Raw genomic sequence first — 21,602 nt, forward strand, 5'->3', positions numbered from 1 at the left:
ATGAGGAAGGACGCTTCATACTCATCAAAGGTAAAGTCAACCAAGATGACATCACAATTCTGAACATCTATGCTTCCAATACAAGAACACTCACATTTGTAAAAGATCTATTAATGAAACTTAAACCACACATCGATCCCCCCACAATAATAGTGGGAGACTTCAACACCCCACTCTCACAGAAGGATAGGTCACTGAAACAGAAACTAAGCCAAGAAATAACATCATTAACCAATGCCATGAATCAAATGGATCTAACAGAACCTTTCACCCAAACAAAAAAGAATATACCTTCTTCTCTGCACCCCATGGAACCTTCTCCAAAATTGATCACATCGTAGGTCACAAAGCAAGCCTCAACAGATACAAGAGGATTGAAATAATACCTTGTATCATATTAGATCACCATGGTCTTAGGAAAGTGGGACAGAGGGGAGGACATCCTATTGGGACTCTAGGTGAGAGAAGCATGGGAGAATGGGGAAATAGAAGGATCCAGAGGGTCCTAGAAACCTACAAGAAGAACATTATGATAGGCAGATTTGGGCCCAGGGATCCTGCTCAAACTATGGCACCAGCCAAGGACAATATATGCAGTAAATTTCAAACCCCTACCCAGATCTAGCCAATGGACAGGACATTCTCCACAGTTGAGTGGAGAGTGGGGTCTGACTTTCACACGAACTCTGGTTGGTGCCCCATATTTGACCACACCCCTGGAAAGGGAGGCCTGATGGCACTCAGAGGAAGGACAGCAGGCTACCAAGAAGAGACTTGATACCCTATGAGCATATACAGGGGGAGGAGGTCCCCCTCAGTCACAGACATAGGGGAGGGAAAATGGGAGGGAGGGAGGGATGGGAGGATACAAGGGATGGGATAACAATTCAGATATAATATGAATAAATTAATAAAATATATATTTTTAAAAATCTCTGGCTTGGTGGATATGTAACACTCCCTCTGGGCAGGATCAATGTGCTGGCTGAGGGTGTGGGAAGCTGAAGCCATTGCCCTCGCTAAGATGGTGCCTGGCAACCTGCCAGGCAGGATGACTTGCAATTCTGCTCCTGGTAAACAAGTCCTTATTTGGGTTGTGGGCCATGCTTTGCTCTGACATATGCATCCCGCCTTGTCGGGAACCAATTGGAGCTACCGACGTAAGGGCTGCTGATTGGTTGAGGCAGAGGATATAAAGGGGCGCGGAGGTGTTGGGGGAGGAGAAGCGAGCGAGCGGGAGAAGAAGAAGCTTGCTGAAAAGGTTCCTGAATAAACTGCCTGGAGAAGAACGCTCGGGTTGTGTCCTTATTTTCTGCTGGTCGGAAGGGACGTGACACGTGGTGGCCTGTACGGGGAACGCTTGTCATTTACGAGCTCAGAACTCCTGGTGGTCAGTGCAGTCGACTAGAAAGTTCCCTGGTAAGTGAGGGACGAATAAAGTTCTCGGATACAGAGACTATAAGGTTCCTTGGTAAGCAAGGGACAAATAAAGTTCTCGGATACAGAGACTATAAGGTTCCGGTTAGGACTATAAAGACTCGGTACGAGAGATAAAGTTCCCTGGTAAGCAAGGGACGAATAAAGTTCTCGGATGCAGAGGCTATAAGGTTCCGGTTAGGACTATAAAGACTCGGTAAGAGCAATAAGGTTCCCGGTAGAGGACGAAGTGAAACAGGAAGTAAAATGGGAAATTTACCATTCAGCCCCTGTGTTTATCGCACTTAAGGACTTGTTAGGTGCAAAATCTGTAACATCATCAGATTCAGAGGGGGAGGACTCAGAAGAGGAAGTAGAAAAGCTGATCCAGAAAATGGAGAAGCTGGAATCCAGGGTGGAGCCTTCGGCTCCTGGGCCGCCTCTATCTGAGTTGCCTCGGCCTCCTCCCTACGTTCGAGAGAACGGCTCGGGGACAGGACAATGGACAAGGCCTCCGGGCCCGTGGCGCGCGGCGGGCTGCCGGCGGGAGCGCGAGCGGCTGAGCAGCGGCGGAGGTGTCTCCACTGAGAAGATGCTCCACTTGTCGCTGCTGAAGGCAACACAGAATCACCCCCATGCTGGTGGAGCTGAAAAATGGGGAGACGTACAACGGGCACCCTGGTGAACTGCGACAACTGGATGAACATCAACCTGCGGAGGTCGTCTACACGTCCCGGGATGGCGACAAGTTCTGGCGGATGCCTGAGTGCTACATCCGCGACAACACCATCAAGTACCCACGCCCCCGAAGAGGCTGGAGATCAGACCTCTACTCCCGCCTGTTGCGTTTTAAAACAGAGAAGGGGGGACTGTGGGAAGCTGAAGCTACCGCCCTCGCTAAGATGGCGCCTGGCAACCTGCCAGGCAGGATGACTTGCAATTCTGCTCCTGGTAAACAAGTCCTTATTTGGGTTGTGGGCCGTGCTTTGCTCTGACGTATGCATCCCGCCTTGTCGGGAACCAATTGGAGCTACCAACGTAAGGGCTGCTGATTGGTTGAGGCAGAGGATATAAAGGGGCGCGGAGGTGTTGGGGGAGGAGAAGCGAGCGAGCGGGAAAAGAAGAGCTTGCTGAAAAGGTTCCTGAATAAACTGCCTGGAGAAGAACACTCGGGTCGTGTCCTTATTTTCCGCTGGTCGGAAGGGACGCGACAGGGGGCGCTGCTCTAGAACAGTGTGTTTACCATAAGCCGTACTAAAGAGATGGGTGAAATAATTATCCCTTCAATGAAATAATATATTTTACCCTCCCTGAAGCCCCACTCCCCAATACAGTCTCTTATAAGGCCTCAGCCATACAGCATCTGGCCACTATGAAGGAATCCTAGAAAAGTTCTGATAATGATGTCAAAAAAAATGGCTATCTGGTGATAATTTTGCCCAAAGTACTACTTAGCAAAGAGTCATAGCACTTACCTGAAACTTCAAGCTTGTTTCTGTCATCTTGAAATTCCTCCATTCTCAGTATAGGGCAGGTTGTTTCTATTTTGAAAAGCACAAATTATTTGAACTAAATCTCATGCCATACTTTTTCCAAATAAAGTGAAATACTACCATGCAATCACAAACAAGATAAAAGTGAAAATAAAAACAAGGTGAATCATTTTATTAAATTTCTATAAAGTGAAGATGATGATCCCCATCTTGTGAGGATTTAATGTTTGTTCATATAAAATATCTAGAATATTGCCTGTCCATTGGTTGGCTAATATTTACCACTATTATTCAAGCATCCATATGTTTCTATATACTTGACAATAAGAATGAGCTAACAGTCACAGCTTCATTACCCTCACCAATGTATACTCTGACAGTCAAGCAGGTGAAGTACTGCTATATTTTATCATAACTTTATTCAGGCTTTATTATCAAGTGATTCTAAACCTTTTTAGCAGAAGGGAACATGAATAGACGAAACTAATTCTAATAAGAAAGCAAAGGTCTTTTTTATATTATAAATATTGAGAAAGTTAATGCTTTGTAAGTTTGTCAATAATACTCAATGGGATAAAGATAAAGTTAATCTCTACTCACTGAATTTACGTGTCCAATAAAACAGCATCATAGAAATGTCGTGATGTCTATGCATACATTAGTCTTTGAACTAATGCTTTTAAATATGATTCAGACTATAACATACAAATGAAGTGCAGACAAAACTGCCACCCAATTTTCAAATCATGCTACAGCGACAGTACAACAGTACACCTATACTCTTTAAGTAAGCACATTAAGCTTTTCACATCATTCAGTCTCAAATTCAATTTTCCGCATCTAAAGTTTATGTTTGAGCTTCATGTCTTAAATTTTATAGTATAGACAGGAAATAAACTTGTTGTAACCAAACCAGCCATCTGTTTCCTGAAAGCGAAAATCTCTACTTTTCCAGTCAATCAATGAATGACCCAGGGATGTTCATTTGACAACTATATCTCAGACCTAGAGTTGAAGACAAGCAATCAGCATATTCTAGTTAAAGGGCCTCAAAGCCTAAGTAGTGCTATCACATACTTTACATGTAAAAATCAAATAACATATTCTTTCTGAGTGACAATTAAAATACCAATTCCAATAGGTGTGTGTGTGTGTGTGTGTGTGAAAACTGACAAGCATATTCTCCAGCTTAAATGGAAGAACAGAGAAACAAAAATAGCTAAAGGCAAAGTTGAACAATAACTTAAAGATAAACCATGAGATATCAGTAATTCTTTTAACATGGCATTGGTGTCCATGTATTAAGACAGGTCAATCAGAGTAGGAGGTCCAAAGGCAGACCCTTCCACATAGTGCTTCACTTACTGCAAAAAGACCACAGCAATTCAGCAGGAAACGGAGTGTCTCTTCATTCACCGGACTTTGGTATTAGATATTTATACAGAAAAACACTGAACCTTGATTTTCACACCACACGCAGATGTTGAAATAAATTGTAAATGTGAAAAGTAAAACGTAAGTCATGTTTAGTAATGCATAATCTTTTGTGAACTAGGAGAAGCAGAGACTTTTTGTGTGTGAAAGAGACAAGGCATTACTGACAAAAGAAAATATTGATAAATGGGCTTCATTAAAATTGAAACACTTGTTAATCAAAAGATCAGATTGTAGAAAGATGAGCAATGAATAGGAGATGGTACTTATAACAAATATATCTTAAATAGAGGAGGCAAAACACACAGTGGAGAAAATATCCTATGAAGTACTGTGTCCAGAAGAAACCCTGAGGCCTCACCAAGGAGCAAAACATTGCTTCAAATATGCTCAAAACACTTTAAGCACTTCACAAAACAGAATATGCAAATTACCAGCCCATATAGTCAAAGGTGTTTCACTTTACTAGTCATCAAGGAATGTAGAGGAAGCTACTAAGATTCCATTACAGGACTGAAATTAAAAGAACTGTCTTTCCAAGTGTTGATGAGGACGTGACAAATGGTCCCATTTCCAGCTCTTCTGTATTGCTGTGTGGTGGTGGAGCACGGGGCAACCACTTCAAAGATGTGTTTTGACAATATTTACTGAAGCTAATGATGCATGAACGTTAAGTAAGAGAAACTCAATGATCCAAAAGACATGAAAGCAAAACACGAATGCAAATGGCCATTTCAGATAAGAATGTCCATGCAATCGTTGCTCATAGAGTTACAAACTTAGAGGTTCATAAACAAGAGGACATCCTGCAGTATAAACAAGGAGAGACCTGGATAGCCAGGCAGGGGTGGGGCGTATTGGGGGTATTGGGGATATTGGGGGGAGGAAGGTGGGGAGATTTGACTTGATACATGAAACTGTTTGGAAGTAAAATAAGTGGGGAAGTGTCATTTCTCCTGAATAAATGCAACCTACCCCATTTATGTGATGGTTGTACAGTGAATCTGCTTCAGAGGAGTGATAACCATGGAGGGGTATCGTCTCAGAGCAGGTACACAGGGATCTTCTGGAATCCTGGATATATTTTCTGATTTTATTTAAGCAATAATGACATGAATATACATATAGACATGTAAAACTTCAGTGTGTTGCGCTTTTAACGCTTACTGCCTTTAGACTATACAAGCAAAATGTCAACACAAGGAGAAAAACAGCAGTTCTCATGAGAAATACGTTAATTTACCAACAATTTTTAAAGTAAAGTTAAATGAAAACACAGTCTCAATAAAAAATGTGTATTGGCTGTGAGTTTCTACATGGCAATAAAGAGGAACCTCGCAGCAGTCACACCATATGCACACATAAGTCAGAGTCGGTGCCTGTGCTTGGCAGAACAATCCCTGGGCAGCAGAAGGGCGCCCCTGATGAGAGACCTTGGAGGGAGGTGTGTGGCCTGTTTTCAGTAGGAAACTGCAAATGTCATTTAAATTCTTCTTAGCAAATATATGTTGGTGTCAACAGAATAAACACACTGCTTTGACATAAATTGAATTCGACATTTGCAGCAGTATTTATATATTTCTCCACTAAAATTAGTTTATAAACATTAATGCCATTTCCTACCTTTAGAACACATGCTTTGTTGTAAATAGCTGAGCAAAACAAATTACAACTGTTTTAAGGTTTAAGGTACAATAAGATAAATTCATAAAGAATTATGAATTCATTGCACAAAAATGACAAAAAAGTGCCAATCCCTATCATAAGCTAGATATGCTAATATATTTAAATATTGATGTATTCATTTTAATGTAAAAGAGTGGAAGTACTAGTACAAGTTGGCTATGTTAATTTTTCAGATATAAACATACAAGCATACATGTGCATTTAAATATCAATGCCCCTTTAGACTTATGCATAAGACTCAAAAGTTGTCGCAGGTAGAAAGGGCCAAGCACAACAACTCTCTCCCTTAGAGAGTCTCTGGTCCATCGCTTTAGCAAATGCATGCTAAAGTGTTAATGTAAATGACTATCAGACTTAATTTCCTCTTTACATGGCTCGAAAGATCTGGCCCATGCATGGGGCTGGTGTGATCTTGAGAGGAGCCACTGGGAACAAAAGAGAAATCAGCTAGCTCAACTTTGCCTGCTTTATCTCACTTGCCTTTAAGTAAACATCTCTTGCTTCGCTGATCCCTGGTCACCTGAAATGAGTCACCCCAGAGAAGTAGATCAAACATCTACTCAGTGGCAGAGTAGAGAAAAACAGATTTCTTACAGAACAACTTTCCCTCCTTCTTTACTGAACATCTCCTCTCAAATGCATATTATACAAAATAGTGACATACCTAAGAAACCCTCTTTATTCTTTAATGAAATGCTTTCTCAGCATCTGTTTTAAATGTGTGCTTTAAAAATAAGGCCCGTTTACACACACACACACACACACACACACACACACACACACACACACACACACACACCTGTCGGTTCCTGTTCTGATTTTACCAGCAGCCATGGCCTACTACATCTTGAGACTAGTTCACTTCTTTCTTTTTAAGACATTTTTTTAAAAAATGGGTATGTGTGCCTTGCCTGCAACTATGTATGTGCACTTGCAGGACCCAGAGAAGGGCATTGGGTGCTCTCGTACTGGAGTTGCAGGCTGTTCTGAGCCTGTCATGTACGTTCTGGGAAATGAACTCAGGTCCTCTGCAAGATCAGCTAGTGTTCTTAACTATGAGCCATCTCTCCAGCACTATCAAATACATTTTTAATGATGTGGAGAAAGTATGGATATTAAGAGAGTTATAGGCAAAGAATTTTAGACAAGATCCCTAAATTATATAAATGAAAACAAACATAGACAATCAACATTTTTGTTTGTCAAAAAAAAGTCTGCTTTTTCCTCTCATCTAGAATTTTCTATTCCAAGTTACATAGATGACATTTTAATAGTATTCACTAGAATATTTGACAGAATGTTAACAATCTTTTCTTCTTCTTCTTCTTCTTCTTCTTCTTCTTCTTCTTCTTCTTCTTCTTCTTCTTCTTCTTCTTCTTCTTCTTCTTCTTTAGTTTCTACTTTCTTCTCAGAACTAAGTTCAGCTAAAATCTGTTTCAATTTTGTCTTTTCAATTGATTTACTACCTAAGCAATTTGTATTTGCTTATTTGAAAGTCATACAGAATATGAGCTAGTCACCTTTGCAACTCTAGCTTGGAAAAAGCAAGTGGTGAATTAATTTTTTTGTATACAAAGGCAAAAGGAAAAACAGAGGCTTCAGAGTGGTGAAGATTCTGTAATTTATGGCCAGGTCTTAGTATTGTTTATAGAACAGTTCATAGAGTATAGGAAAAGAAAATGAGTCATTTGCATGATGAGGATATAATTCACATTTTAACTTTGCTAAAATGTACATATCTGAGGCTGAAAGATGGCCCATCATTTAAGAGCACTTGTTTTTGCATAGAGCCAGGCTGGGTTCCTAGCACCCACATGACAGCTTACAACCATCTGATATTCCTGTACCAGATGTTCCTACACCTTCGAAGTCTGCAGTTACCAGACACTCCTATGATACACATGCATACATGCAGACAAAACACTCAAACACATAAAGTAAAATAAAACAAAATAATAAAATAAAAATATTCATACATTTTAAAAAGTCTATGATCTCTACACATGTGCATTTTAATAACAGTGTGTCGTGAATAAAAAACACAAGAGCCATACTATTTGTAAATTGCGTATCCTGTTACAGTGATAACATACAGTGATGTCAGAAAAGTAGCACTGGTGGTTTGGAGTTGTGTAATCAGCCTACCACAGGCTTCCATGTATAATAAAGTAATTAATATTGTGCAAGTATAAAACACTTCTGCTATAAAAAACAGTGTTTGGAAAAAAGAAATTACTTAAAATGCTTACAAAATATTACTTAATTTCCTTTTCCCATTTTCCTCCCTTTAGTTAGTTAAAGGGTACCAACTTGTCACTGAAAGAGTTTTTACAAAATGTGTTCAGTTCTTTTAATATGCTCAATATGAAAATGTCTGTGTGTCTTAGTAAGTTCAGTAAGTTATATTGGGTACAGAGACAAGTGTGATCAAAGACAGAGAGGACCTGTATCCCTGTATGATTTCTCTCTCTCTCTCTCTCTCTCTCTCTCTCTCTCTCTCTCTCTCTCTCTCTCTCATCCTTTGTTTTATACAGGTTTTGAACTTCTTTAAACTTTATTCTGTGTGCTGAATATTACACATGTCTTATTCGGATTGTCCTGTTAAACACACACACACACACACACACACACACACACACACACACACACACACACACATCCAACAACAAAAAACAAGTGTCCCTCTGATCTGAGTTTTACATCATGAAATCTTAGTAACCCAAAATCAACTCAAATATGCAAATATCAACCTTTTTTTTTTTTTCTATTTCTGTGCCAGCTGCCACTGTTAATCTCTTACGGAGCATAGTTTATAAGTTGATGTTCACGGTAGGTAAGTGATGCCTGTGTAAGAAAGGGAGTGTATGGAAGGCTTACTGCTAGCCATAATTCCAGACACTCACTGGGAACGTTGCAATGTATCACTTGTGGATGAGAAGGGATGATTCTATCAGAGCTCTCAGATGAGTTTGAATTAAGTCTTTCTGAGAGAGTTTGGATGCTTTAGATGCAGAAGCCTGTCTATTTATGTTATCTGGAAATAGAAAAATGAAGCACTATTTCCCAGGAGAACTCATAGGATGGTATGCCATGCTCTGGTAAATGTACCAGAGTCCATGGTCTAGCTTTTGACTTTGCAGACATAGAAGTCAGATGTTTTTTACAAATACAGAACACAGTAGCTTGTGATTCTACCCCACTGCCCTCCTCTCCCTTGGCTCCAGTCTCATACTGGGCAGTCCTCTATCTCAGAACCTCTGTGCTGGCTGTTTTCCAGGTGCCCACATGTCTTATTCTCACGGAGTTTGTACCTCCACTTCAAAGCCCCTATGTGAGCTCTGCCTTCCCTGGCCATCCGAATCATCCCATTATGTCATATATGATTGCCCAGCATATCAAATAAATAGAAGATCCATAATCAAACAGCAGACACATAATAAAAAACATTTAAACATAAGCATGCCTGATAAAATATCTAGAACATCCAGGCATACTTGAAAAATCACTCTTTCTTTAAACTTCAAATTTAGCTTGGTGCTTGAGATTTTTATCTCGCCTCTCTATTTGCTTTCCCACACTGTGAATCAAGAGATATGTTAGCCTGGACTACAAAGATAGCAGTGGGTATGGGAAAAAGCAGGAGGAATGAGATACAAAACTCAACAAGACTTGGCAGGCAGATGAATAGAGGGAGAAAGGACAAGCAATTTGCTTAACTAGATGAAAATCTCACTCACTGAAATCTCCTCATAGACACAACAATTTGTTCGACAGCACACATATTAATCAGTGGAAGTTAAGAGGGCCTGGAATTGTTAAAATTGAGGAGACATTATATAATTCAAACGGCTGAGTAGAAGTTTATGGATTAGCAGTGTGGCGCTGCATAAAACTGGGAAGCTATGTACAACAAAAGAAACAATATATAAAGTGACAACACAGAATGAAAGAAAGCATCTACAAATTATTTAACTGAGTAAAGGTTAATGGTTAATAATCAGACCATGAAAAGAACTCTAACTTATTGACAGCAGAAAAGATGATAAATCTGATTAAAGACAGACAAATGATCTAAATTTCTTGAAGGACAATGTGCAAAAGTCAAAAAAGGAAAAAAATTGACCATTACCAATCCTCAGAGAAATGCAGATCCAAACTCAATAAGAACACTTCACTCCAATTCATATTACCAAAAGGACAAGAAATAGATGGAGATGATGAAGAGAGAGGGGATCTCTTGTTCGTTGTTGATACAAACATGTTATGGTTTTTGTGGGCAATAGTGTGAAACTCCTCAGGAAACCTGAAATGGAACCACCATATGACCTAACTACCCCACCACTAGATATATATTCCCAAATGGAATGAAATTCTTATATCAAAACATGTCCATTTCTGTGTTTATTAAAATACTATTCATAACAGCTAAGCTATGGAATACACCAAAATGTCTATTGACAAATAACCAAGCAAAGAAAATACAGTACATAGACACACATGGATTTTAGCCATAACACTGAAGGGAGTCTTGTCACTGGTAGAAGCATGAATATTACCTGGAGAACCTTATATGGAGTGAAATAAGCTTGCCATAGGAAGAAAAATGCTGACTATTCTTGTCTACATGTTTATGTTCAAAAAGAAAAGTCAACTTTATTGAAATAGAAGATAGAATAGCGGTCACGAGAATCCAAGAGCGAGTGATGCTCAAGGCCAAATGGAAAGGATCTGGGATTACTAGAAGGAAAACTTCTTGGTGTTTCTATGAGGAAACTTCTGTTAGGATTAGCTTGTGTTAGGAGAAAAGACCAAGCCTAATTATGGGCAGCATCATTCCATAGGATGGGGGTCTGGACTGACTAATAAGGAGAAAGCAAGCTAAACACCAGCATTCATCTCTGCTTCCTGACTGAGCTGCAACATGAGCAGTTGCCTCGGGCTCCTTTTAGCATGACTTTCTTACCATGCTAGAAACCTTACCACGCCCGAACCCTTAAAGTGTGAGCCAAGTAAACCCTTCTGTCTTATGCTAGGTGTTTTGTCTCAAAAACTAGAAAAGCAGCTAATACTGAAGAACAGACAAGGAGGGAAGAGAGAGGGAGGGAAGGAGAGGGATCTTGGAAAATGGATTTCAATGTTCTGTCCTACAGAAGGAACAACTACACTTAACAGTAATTTATTATAAATTGTATTAACAATAAGGAAATAGACATTTAAGGCCTCGCAACATAAAGAAATGTTTAAGAACATATAAATTCTCTTAACCATATTTGATCATCACATGTATATGCATATTAAAATATCACACTGCATCCCAGAAACATGTACAAATATTAAATGCCAAGTAAAATCTTTATCAACAGAGGAAGGAAGGAAGGAAAGAAGGAAGGGAGAGAGGAAGGAAGGAAAGAAGGAAGGGAGAGAGGAAGGAAGGAAGGAAGGAAGGAAGGAAGGAAGGAAGCTAGCTGCCCACAAAACTGAAACAGATCAACTCTGAGAAGCTCACACAAATGAATGAATGACATAATTCATTGAAGCATGTGGGACAGAAAGTATGACAAGAAGAGATGAGTATCAGAGCACCTTAGTAATTACACTACTTCCCTTGCTTATTTCCTATCTTGATTTTCCTTTTTCTTCATAACCACAGACACATACATAATGTACTCAATAGATTTTACTTATAAAACCATAAGCTAAAATCTAGCTCATTTGATAGTTCTTTTTATCAATCTCAAACATTCATTGAGGAAAATTACTTTCTTTACCTATGATACCACTTAGGACTTTTCCTTAAGATAAGAGTCAGAGAAGTAAAGACACTAGTTGTTCACATATGTGGAAGTGCTTAATTTGTCACAGATGGGCAGTAAAGGTCCCTTAGCTGTTCTGTAGTGTGTGTCTGTATGTGTGTGTGTGTGTGTGTGTGTGTGTGTGTGTGCAAGTGCATGTGTGTACCTGGGTGGATGTGTACATGTGTATATATGGAGTCCAGAGGAGCCATTTGAGACAGCTTCTCTCTCTGGCCTGGAACTCACTATGTAATCTAGGCTGGCTGACTTGCAAACCTCAGGACTCTGACCATCCCTGCCTCCTCATTGCTGAATTACTAAGGTGTGCTACCATGCTTAGCTTTTAAAAAAAATAAAAGTGACTTTGGAGAACTGAACTCAGGTCCTTTTACTTAAAAAGCAAACTGTTTACTGACTGAGCCATCTCTCACATTTCTTTTTTTTTTTTTTTTTTTAATAATTAACGTATTTACTTTACATCACAGCTTCCCCTTCCTCCTCTCTTTCCAGTCCCTTCCATGTCCCCCATTCCTCTTTCCCTTTCTCCTCAGAGAAAGGGTTCACACATAGCATATCAACCTAAATCAACCCTCCTTGGCATATCAAGGACTAGGCACATCTTCTCCTACTGTGGCTAGACAAGGCAGCTCAGTTAGCAGGCAGGCAACAGAGTCAGAGACAGCTTCCGCTCCTGCCGCTGGAAGTCCCACATGAAGACAAGCTGCATAACTGCTCTGTATCTCACATTTCTTTCTGAAGGCTAGAACTGAATTTTTATTGCGTAGAAGTTGTGGGGAAGCTTCTCTTCTCATTGTTACTGGCTGTGCTCTGGAGCCCTTGTGACGTTACTTTATACACTGCCAAATGAGAACGGAATATGCATTGTTCTGTGCCATGAGTAAACCAATGGCTAACAAAAGTAGTCAAAGCTTACTGGACTACAACATAACAAAAAATACTATTGGGGGAGGGGGTAAATGAGAAAATTATAAGGGGACACAGCTATTTTAAGGGAGAGGTCACAAAAGGTCACACAAGTCCATTCATGACTTAGCTTTGATCCAAAACTCAATCAGAGGAATTGCTTGGCTAAGAGGCATGTTCTCTAGGCACTGGGATGCTTGCTTCCACTTTCCAATGTTAGGAGTTAAATGCTACATGTGCCACTATGAAGATTTCTAGGTGGTACCATACTGAACATTAAGATGTACTTAAAAATTCTATATGAAATTCATAGGAGATTTGTCTGTTAATAAATGTAATCTATACTTCAGAATGATAACCTGTTCCTCTCAGTTGGTAGAGAATCAACTTCATGGCATTTCTGTGTTTGTTGGTGGAGAATCAACTTAATGGCATTTCTGTGTTTGGCTTTGGGCCTGTGAGCATTCTCCATACCAGCAAGACAGTTTACGTGAGGTCTGAAATTGTTTTTAAAAAATGCTCCTAGATGCTATCCTGCCATCTATTTCACCTTGCTTTTCCCTCTGGGTTTCTGTTTTTACAAAGATTTCTTACATAATAATTTAGTACTTATGCTTAAGCATACATTACACGAAGAAACTAACCATGAGCCATAGAAGTTTCTATTATAGAGGACCCAGTTTGAAGCAACCGATTAAAGCAAACTTGAAGCTTGCCAAGTATTTTACATATGTTAGTACATTTTTCTTCTCTACCCTGACAGCTGAGCAGAAGCTACCAGTCAACTGGAAATTTATTGTCCGTATGAAAATACACAAATGTATCTCATCTCATAATGTGAGTATAATGAAAGATTGATCAAAGATCAGAAATGCCTGAACTAAAGGTTTTCCCATTTATTTTCTTATAGAAAATTTCATAGTATCCTTGAATTCTGTCCCATCTGCAGCGATACTCCAAGTAAACATTAAGGTCTATGGAGCATGAAGAAAAGCAATGAAGACTCGAGTTATCCTGTATCACATTCAGTTTTAACTGTAAACTGTTGACAACCTTACCAAGTCCAGACCTGAAACCCTAGCCTCTCCCTCAGATTTGCAAGACTTTATTTTTAGATGTAATCACTTCCCTCCGGTAAATGTTTAGTGACCACACACACAGGTCTGCACATGAGGAAACTAAAAAGGGAACCTTGCACTGTGAATCAGACACACAAGACAGGACACAAGAAGAGTCTCTTGCCAAGCCAGACCCTGTGTGTCATATTCTCCAACTGTCCCTCTGATGGTGCTGTGCTGGTTTTCAATTAATGCAAATGACACTTGAGATGAAGCAATGTCCATGGCATGCTCAGAATACACTTCTTACTCTACAGGCAACCCTCTACCGAATCGCTTGAGAAAACTCAATGTCTTCTTTATTAATTTCCTTCAGTGCTATGTGATTTCTGAATCTAATTACAATCTGGGTTCTTAGATAGAAAATCATTCAAAGAAACTAATTAGGTAAGATATTTTGAGCTAGAATACACTTAGGTAGTGATATATACAATATAACTTGATCAAAGAACTACAATATTCAATGTAGAGAATAAATATTCAGAAGAATTCCAAAGTATAGAAGTTTGGTTATGTAAAATGACTGGATTCTAAGGATATTTGGTAGGCAATGGCCTTTATGGCTAACAACTTTTTTTTTTAACTTATACAGCAAAGCTATGTTTTTATCAAAGGCAGAAACACAATAAAAGTTCTTATAATAAACAAGTTACTAAAGCTAGAGATTAAAACAAAATAACAGAAGATAACCAGCTAAGGAGTAATTCAGAAGGTAAATAAGATGGCATTTAATTATCTCAAAAGTGACAATTTGCCCAAGTGTGCTGTTGCCCAGTCATCTTGCATTAGACTCAACTGGTTGGCTTGTCAAAGATGTAAAATACTGAAGTCACCAGGGCTTCCACAGTAAATGGAAACCTCTGCTGGACAGGAATCCATACCTGCTGGTGATTCTTTTACCAAAACCCGATACCATCTGCATAGATCCTTCAAACCATGGTTCTATTCAAAGCCATTAGATGGCCAAAACCCTGTACCACATGACTCCATTTCTAGTCAAGGAAGTTGTGTTAAGTCATAAAGCACAGCACCTGTTCTTCCGAAAGAAACATAAGCTTCAGAGAGCAGATTGTCACAACATAGTTGCTTTTTCCCTAAGTAACTTTTTACATTAACATGGCAGCAGTTTTTAAACATTGCTGCTCATTTATTTCTTGCTGAAGAAAAGGTGCTTTTACTCAAGACTATGACAATCACAAAGTATATTAATATAGTAGTATATTAATAGAATATTTAAACTTTCATGAGTGTCATGTGAAATTTTTTATAAGTAATCAAGAGGCACAAATATTTGTTAAATGTTTATAAGTGCCAATTTTAATTGGTGTGTGCATAAACTCAAAAGTGTCATGGAGAGGCAGTTTATGCCTATTCATCAAAATTGTTAAGAGAATATAGAGACTAAGATTCTGTCTCAAGATACATCACCATGTGCGATTATAATCAGAATATATCTCATTTGATCCTCAACAGAAATGGAAACTTTCTATTTTATTTCAGCAAACAGCCTCTCCAATGTATTCCCTTCAACTTTGCAAAACGAAGAATGTGTAAGTTAATAATCTTTACAGGCACAATTAATTTTAAAAGTCAGAGATGAATACAAATGCTCCAATTTGCTGGAAAGCCCTTTAGGAATATTTAAAAAGACAATTCATAAATTTAATAATTGAAAATAAATATTATCTATTTTATTGAATCCTGTGAAAATGTGTTCATCTTTTGTTTCCCTCATCTGAGACACCACAGAGATGAAATATAATTAAACTTTATTTCTTTTTACACTTCAGAGGCTGTTTTTACTTTTTCTCAATTAAGGGTAGACATGTCCTTGATAATCGCAATTACTGCTGAACTTTCAGACTTACAACTTGAACAAATATTAAGGCCTAAAATGTGAGATAATATCAGATATATGAACAGAGACATACATGAAAATAATCACATTTACAAGTTTCCATTATAGAACAAGTTAATTAACATACACATGAAAAATGTGGAAGTTCGCCATGGGCTATATGAAGATCTATACAAATGTCAGTGGTAGAAAACACTGATTTCTCCAGTGTATATCAGCAGATCTAATCTGTGGCCTTTCCAACATTTACAAGATTTGCTTTAATGGATTTTTAATTATTTAAGGACTATAGATAACATTTATCAATTAAGTAGAGAGGTGACCCACATACCTGACTTGTCTCTGACTGTCACACAAGTGAAAGCAGGAAGCAGGAACATTGCCACCCAAGTCCACAGTTTCCAACAGCCAGTGTGCCTCATCATGCCTTGAAACCATGGGAACAAAGGGCCACAGACCTGCAATAGCAGAAGCATTCAAGTTGAGTTTTTGTGTTCTGCTCTATCATAGTCACAAAATCATCACAAACAATGAGAAAGTAGGGGAGATCCAAAATGGCGGTGCTGACCATGTACTGTGTCTGAGCGGCAGGATGGAACCTAGTGTAAGGGCCAGGAGCTACAGACCACAAGACCTGGAGAACCCTTGGTGAGAAGGGTCCACATGGTGTAGAGCACAGTTGCGTCTGGCCTCAGGCCATCCAACTGGTCCACAGAAGATGGGTGCCTAGTCCGCAGAGTCTGGATGATCACCTGCAACCTATATCTCAGACTCAGTGTCTGGATTGAACTGAGTGCGGTGAAGCACCAGCATCTATATCTGCTGATCTAGGAGAGAACCAGGAGAATGGGTGGATCTGACCTCAGACCACTGGGGATCTGGGATAGATCTGACTTCTGATCACCCCGCAGAGCCAAGGCACAGTATGGGGGTGGGGGTGGGGCAGGCCACTGTGGACACATTCTCCAAAGCACAGCCAAACAACTAAGGCTAAGGCACTGTACCTACACCTACATCCTATGGTTGACTGAACTAAGGCCCCAGGGCCTGAACGGGCATGGGCATGCACACTGAAGCCCAGCTAAAAGCCACAAGCTAGCACATGGAACCCACACTCTCTGGTAGCTGAACCAAGGCCCCAGGGCCCAAGTGGTCTAAGGTACGGTCTCCAAAGCCCAGCCAAATGCAGGATAATGGGCTGTACCTATACTCTCTCAGACTGAATCTTGGGATGCAGAGCACCAATATCAACCTCTGCTGGCCCAGTAGGGAGCCCAGGATGTAGAGCAAAGTCCCTCAGAGCTAAACCTAGGTCACTTTCTTGATCCAGGGAAGGGTTCCCAGATCCCCACAGGTAAGGGTTCTTGACCTATGGACACTCACCAATGAAGTGCTCTCAAAGGCCAGTGAAAAATACCAGAAACTGCTACCCAGTGTCAGAAACAGCAAGATGACTAAAGGCCAGGGTGAAAATCCAAACAACAAAAGCTAAAGTAATATGACATCTTCAGAACCCAGTTATCCCAAATATATCAACGCTGGAAACTCAAACACAACTAAAGCACAAGAAAATGACCTCAAATCCTTCATAATGAAGATGATTGTGGAGGAAATGAATAAAATCCATAAATAAATACAGGAAGATGCAGCCAAACAGACTGAGGATCTTAGAGAGGTCACGACAGAGGCCTACAGAGAGGAAATAAAAAAATCACTACAAAAAATTTCAGGAAAATGAAAACAATCTGGTGAAGGAAATCACTAAAAGAGTTGAAGTTATGAAAACGAAAATGTAAACTGATAAAAGCACAAACAGAAGAAAGCAGGGAACAAGAAAACTTAGAGAAGAAAACAGGGACTACAGAGGTAAGTTTTGCTAACAGAATTCAAGAGACGGAGGAAAGAATCTAGGGTGTAGATGATACCATAGAAGAAACTGATACAACCATCAAAGAAAATGTTAAATCTGAAAATTTCCTAACACCATGGACATGGAAATCAAGGATACCATAAAAAGATGAAACCTAAGGATAATAGGAATTGAGGAAAGAAATGACACCCAACTCCAAGGCCCTAAAATATTTTCAACAAAATCATAGAAGAAAATGTCCCCGAGACCTACAGAACACCAAATAGAATGCACCAGAAAAGAAAATCTTCCTGCCTCATAATAATCAAAACACAAAATGTACAGAACAAAGAAAAAATATTAAAAGCAGCAAGGGGAAAAGGCCAAGTAACATATAATGGCAAATTTATCAGAATCACATGCAACTTTTCAGCAGAGACCATAAAAGCCAGAAGGGCCTGGGCAGAGGTCTTCCAAACCCTAAGAGATCACAGATGCCAGTCCAGACTACTCTATTCAGTGAAACTTTCAATAACCATAGATGGAGAAAACAAGATATTCCATGACAAAAACAAATTCAAACAGTACCTATCCACAAATCCAGCCCTACAGAAATTACTAGAAGGAAAACTCCAACCCGAAGTGCCTAACTACAACCAGGATAACACAGGTAATAGATAACTTCATTGTAACATTACCAGACAAACACACAAGTACTCTACAACAACCAATATCAAAATCAATGGATTTAACAGTCCCTGGTCATTAATGCCTCTCAACATCAATGGTCTCAACTCTCCAATAAAAAGATACAGGCTAACAGAATGCATGCATAATCAAGGCCCAACATTCTTCTGCATTCAAGAAACACATCTTAGCCACAATGATAGAAATTACCTTAGGGTAAAAGGCTGGAAAAAGGTCTTCCAAGCAAATGGACACAAGAAGCAAGCTGGTGTAGCCATTCTAATATATAATAAAATAGACTTCCAAACAAAATTAATCAAAAGGGATGAGGAAGGACACTTCAATCTCATGAGAGGAAATTTCAACTAAGATGACATCACAATTCTGAACATCTATGCTCCCAAACCAGGGCACCCACATTTGTAAAAGAAACATTAATAAAGCTTAAACCACATGTCGATCTCCACACATTAATAGTGGGAGACTTCAACACCCCACTTTCATCAAAAGATTAGTCAACGAAACAGAAATTAAACCAAGAATTAGTGAGGGGAATAGGATGAAAGAGGGAGGGAGAGGGGGAACAGGAAAATATAAGTGAAGGGATAACAATCAGGATATAATCTGAATAAACTGTCCCGCTCAAACTAAGGCACCAGCCAAGGACAATACAGGAGGTAAACTTTAAACCCCTTCCCAGATCTAGCCAATGGTCAGAATATTCTCCACAGTTGAGTGGAGAGTGTGATACGACTTTCTCACGTGTTCTGGTGCCTCACATTTGACCATGTCCCCTGGAGGGGGAGACCTGGTAGCACTCAGAGGAAGGACAGCAAGTAGCCAAGAAGAGACTTGATACCCTATGAGAATATATAGGGGGACGTAATCCCCCTCAGGAACAGTCATAGGGGAGGGGAATAATGGGAAAAGGGGGGGGGGGGTGAGGAATGGGAGGATACAAGGGATGGGATAAACATTGAGATGTAACAAGAATAAATTAATAAAAAATAAATAAATAAAGAAAGAAAGAAAGAAAGAAAGTAAAAAAAAAAAAACAAAGAGAAAGCAATAGAGTTCTACATACCATATAATTATATATTAGGGAATATAATCATGTAACATTCAACTGAGTGTTTTAATATATACTTTAATCTTTATTAGTGCTGGGGAAATATTTCTAGATTTCTTCTTCTTAAAGATTATTATCACTTAAATCTTCCATCTTTTTCAATAGTTTTAAATCCATGCCACACAAGTGATTTTTTTTTTCATTTTAAAAATTATGGTAAGATATATTATAATTTAAAACTCATATTTTGACAATTTCAGTTTTAGATGTGCATATGAGTGGAAGTAAGTTCACTGCCTTTGCTTTGCAATCCCTACCCTCATCCATCTCCACAATTCTTGTCAGTTTACAGAACTGACTATCTGAGTCTGTTAGGCAAAACTTTCCAGGTCATGTCTGAAAATACTCAATTATCATTCCACTTTCCCTGCTACAAAGTTAACTATGGTAGATACCTTAAATATTCAGAATTGTTCCACTTTGGTCTTCTTTATTTGGTGATTTTATTTTACTTAGTATAATATCTGCGGTGCGTGCGTGCGTGCGTGTGTGCGTGTGTGTGTGTGTGTACCCAAAGGTGCCTACAATCATATGTTTATGGGTGTAAATATACATGTGTATGTGTGGAAGGCAGAGGTCAGTTCCAGGTATCACTCCTCAGGAGCCACCCTCCCTGCTTTTTGAGAGAAGGTCTCTCATTAGCCTTACTTTCTCTGGTTAGGGTATGCCTGATGACCAGCAAGCTCTCTTCCATAAAGCTGGGTTTACAAGCTCACACCACCACACCCAAATTTTTTTATTTGGATTCTGGGAACTGAACTCTGGTCTTTACGTTTGTGTATCAAGCACTTCACTGACTAAACTGTTTAGGGGCCAATAACATAAGGTCCTAAAAGTTAATTAGTGTTGTGACATTTGTCAGAATTTTCTCTTGTTTGGGGGCTGAAAGGTAGTTCACTGTTTGCAAACACCTGTTTTGTTCCTCATCCATCAATGGATATTTGGTTGTTCCCATCCATCTGCTATCATGAATATTTGTTATAGGTATAGATGTACAAACATAAATCTGAGTCCCTACTTAAAATTCTCTTGGGTATATTTTCAAAGAAGAAAATGCTGGGTGGACCATATGGTTCTCATATTTTTACCTTCCTGAGGACCCACCATGCTGTTTTTCTATAACACTCGAACCATTCACATTTCCACTACTAAGGCGCAGGTGTGCTGATTTCTCCATGCCCTCCATTACATTTACTATTTTCTTTCTTTTTGGTAGTTACCATACTAATGGTGTAAGAGGGTGGTTCACTGTGGTTTTGATTTGTATTTTCCTAAGTATTAGTGATATTAAACATATTTTATGTACCTTGTGGACATTTGTATTTCTGTAGAGAAATGATACTCAATTGCTTTCCCAGTTAGCTGTCGTTAGGTTGTATTTTCATATATTCTGTATTTTAACCCCTTTTCAACTTATAATTTACATAGAGACCCTGGGTTCCCATTTCAGTCTACTGACATCCTTTCATACATAGACTTTTTAAATATAACTTATTGTATTTTTCATTTATTGCTTATACATTTAGTATTAAATACCATGATTCTGAATTTTAAATACAATTTTATCATTTATGGTTCTGTTTGGAAGTATTATATTTATATATAATGATTTAATTGACATAGTCATATTTTACATAAACTATTTTGTTATTGGATTGAGTCCCACTTTTAAAATTACAACTGGACATATTCAAACTTTTTTAAAAGGAAACTGATATATGCAATATTATCGAACATTTTATAATATTGAGCTAACATTATCATCTTTATAAATTTATATTCCTACTGTACAGGCATTAAAATGAAAGATTCAGCAGATAAAATCTCTAGTGGGTCTAGAGAGCTGTCTCAAAAGATAAGAGTACTGGCCACTCTTCCAAAAGACGCAGGTTTGAGTCTCAGCACCCACGAGGTAGCTCACATTGATCTTTAACTCCAATCCCAGGTGATCCAATGCCCTATGCTTGTCTCCATGGGTACCTGGCACAAACTTGCTATGCAGACATAAGTGTAAACAAAACATCCATACACATAAAATAAACAAAGTAAAGTGTTTTAGATCCCTATAACAAATGCTTAACATTATTTAAGTTAACTTTACTATAGTGAATTGGCTAAAATGGAAATAATTTGTAATGAAAAAATGTATTGGATCCTTCAAATTATTTGACAATTACAGTTTTATTAGAAATGTTATACAGGAGCCATAAATCACT

The 21,602-nt window shown here is 38.9% G+C and overlaps 1 protein-coding gene across 1 annotated transcript in view; it reads right to left on the bottom strand.

The window, feature by feature from the left end:
• Col19a1 (collagen type XIX alpha 1 chain) overlaps positions 1–21,602 on the bottom strand; it is a 326,054-nt gene that overhangs the window by 296,596 nt on the left and 7,856 nt on the right. The window contains exons 2-3 of the mRNA XM_051152999.1: positions 16,053–16,179; positions 2,892–2,957 (exon numbers count right to left, since the gene is read on the bottom strand). Coding sequence (XP_051008956.1) covers positions 2,892–2,957; positions 16,053–16,146 — 160 coding nt within the window. The 5' untranslated portion in view covers positions 16,147–16,179. The remainder of the gene's footprint in view (positions 1–2,891; positions 2,958–16,052; positions 16,180–21,602) is intronic.

Source organism: Acomys russatus, chromosome 11 (assembly GCF_903995435.1).
Source record: "Acomys russatus chromosome 11, mAcoRus1.1, whole genome shotgun sequence".
NCBI classification, from domain to species: domain Eukaryota; kingdom Metazoa; phylum Chordata; class Mammalia; order Rodentia; family Muridae; genus Acomys; species Acomys russatus.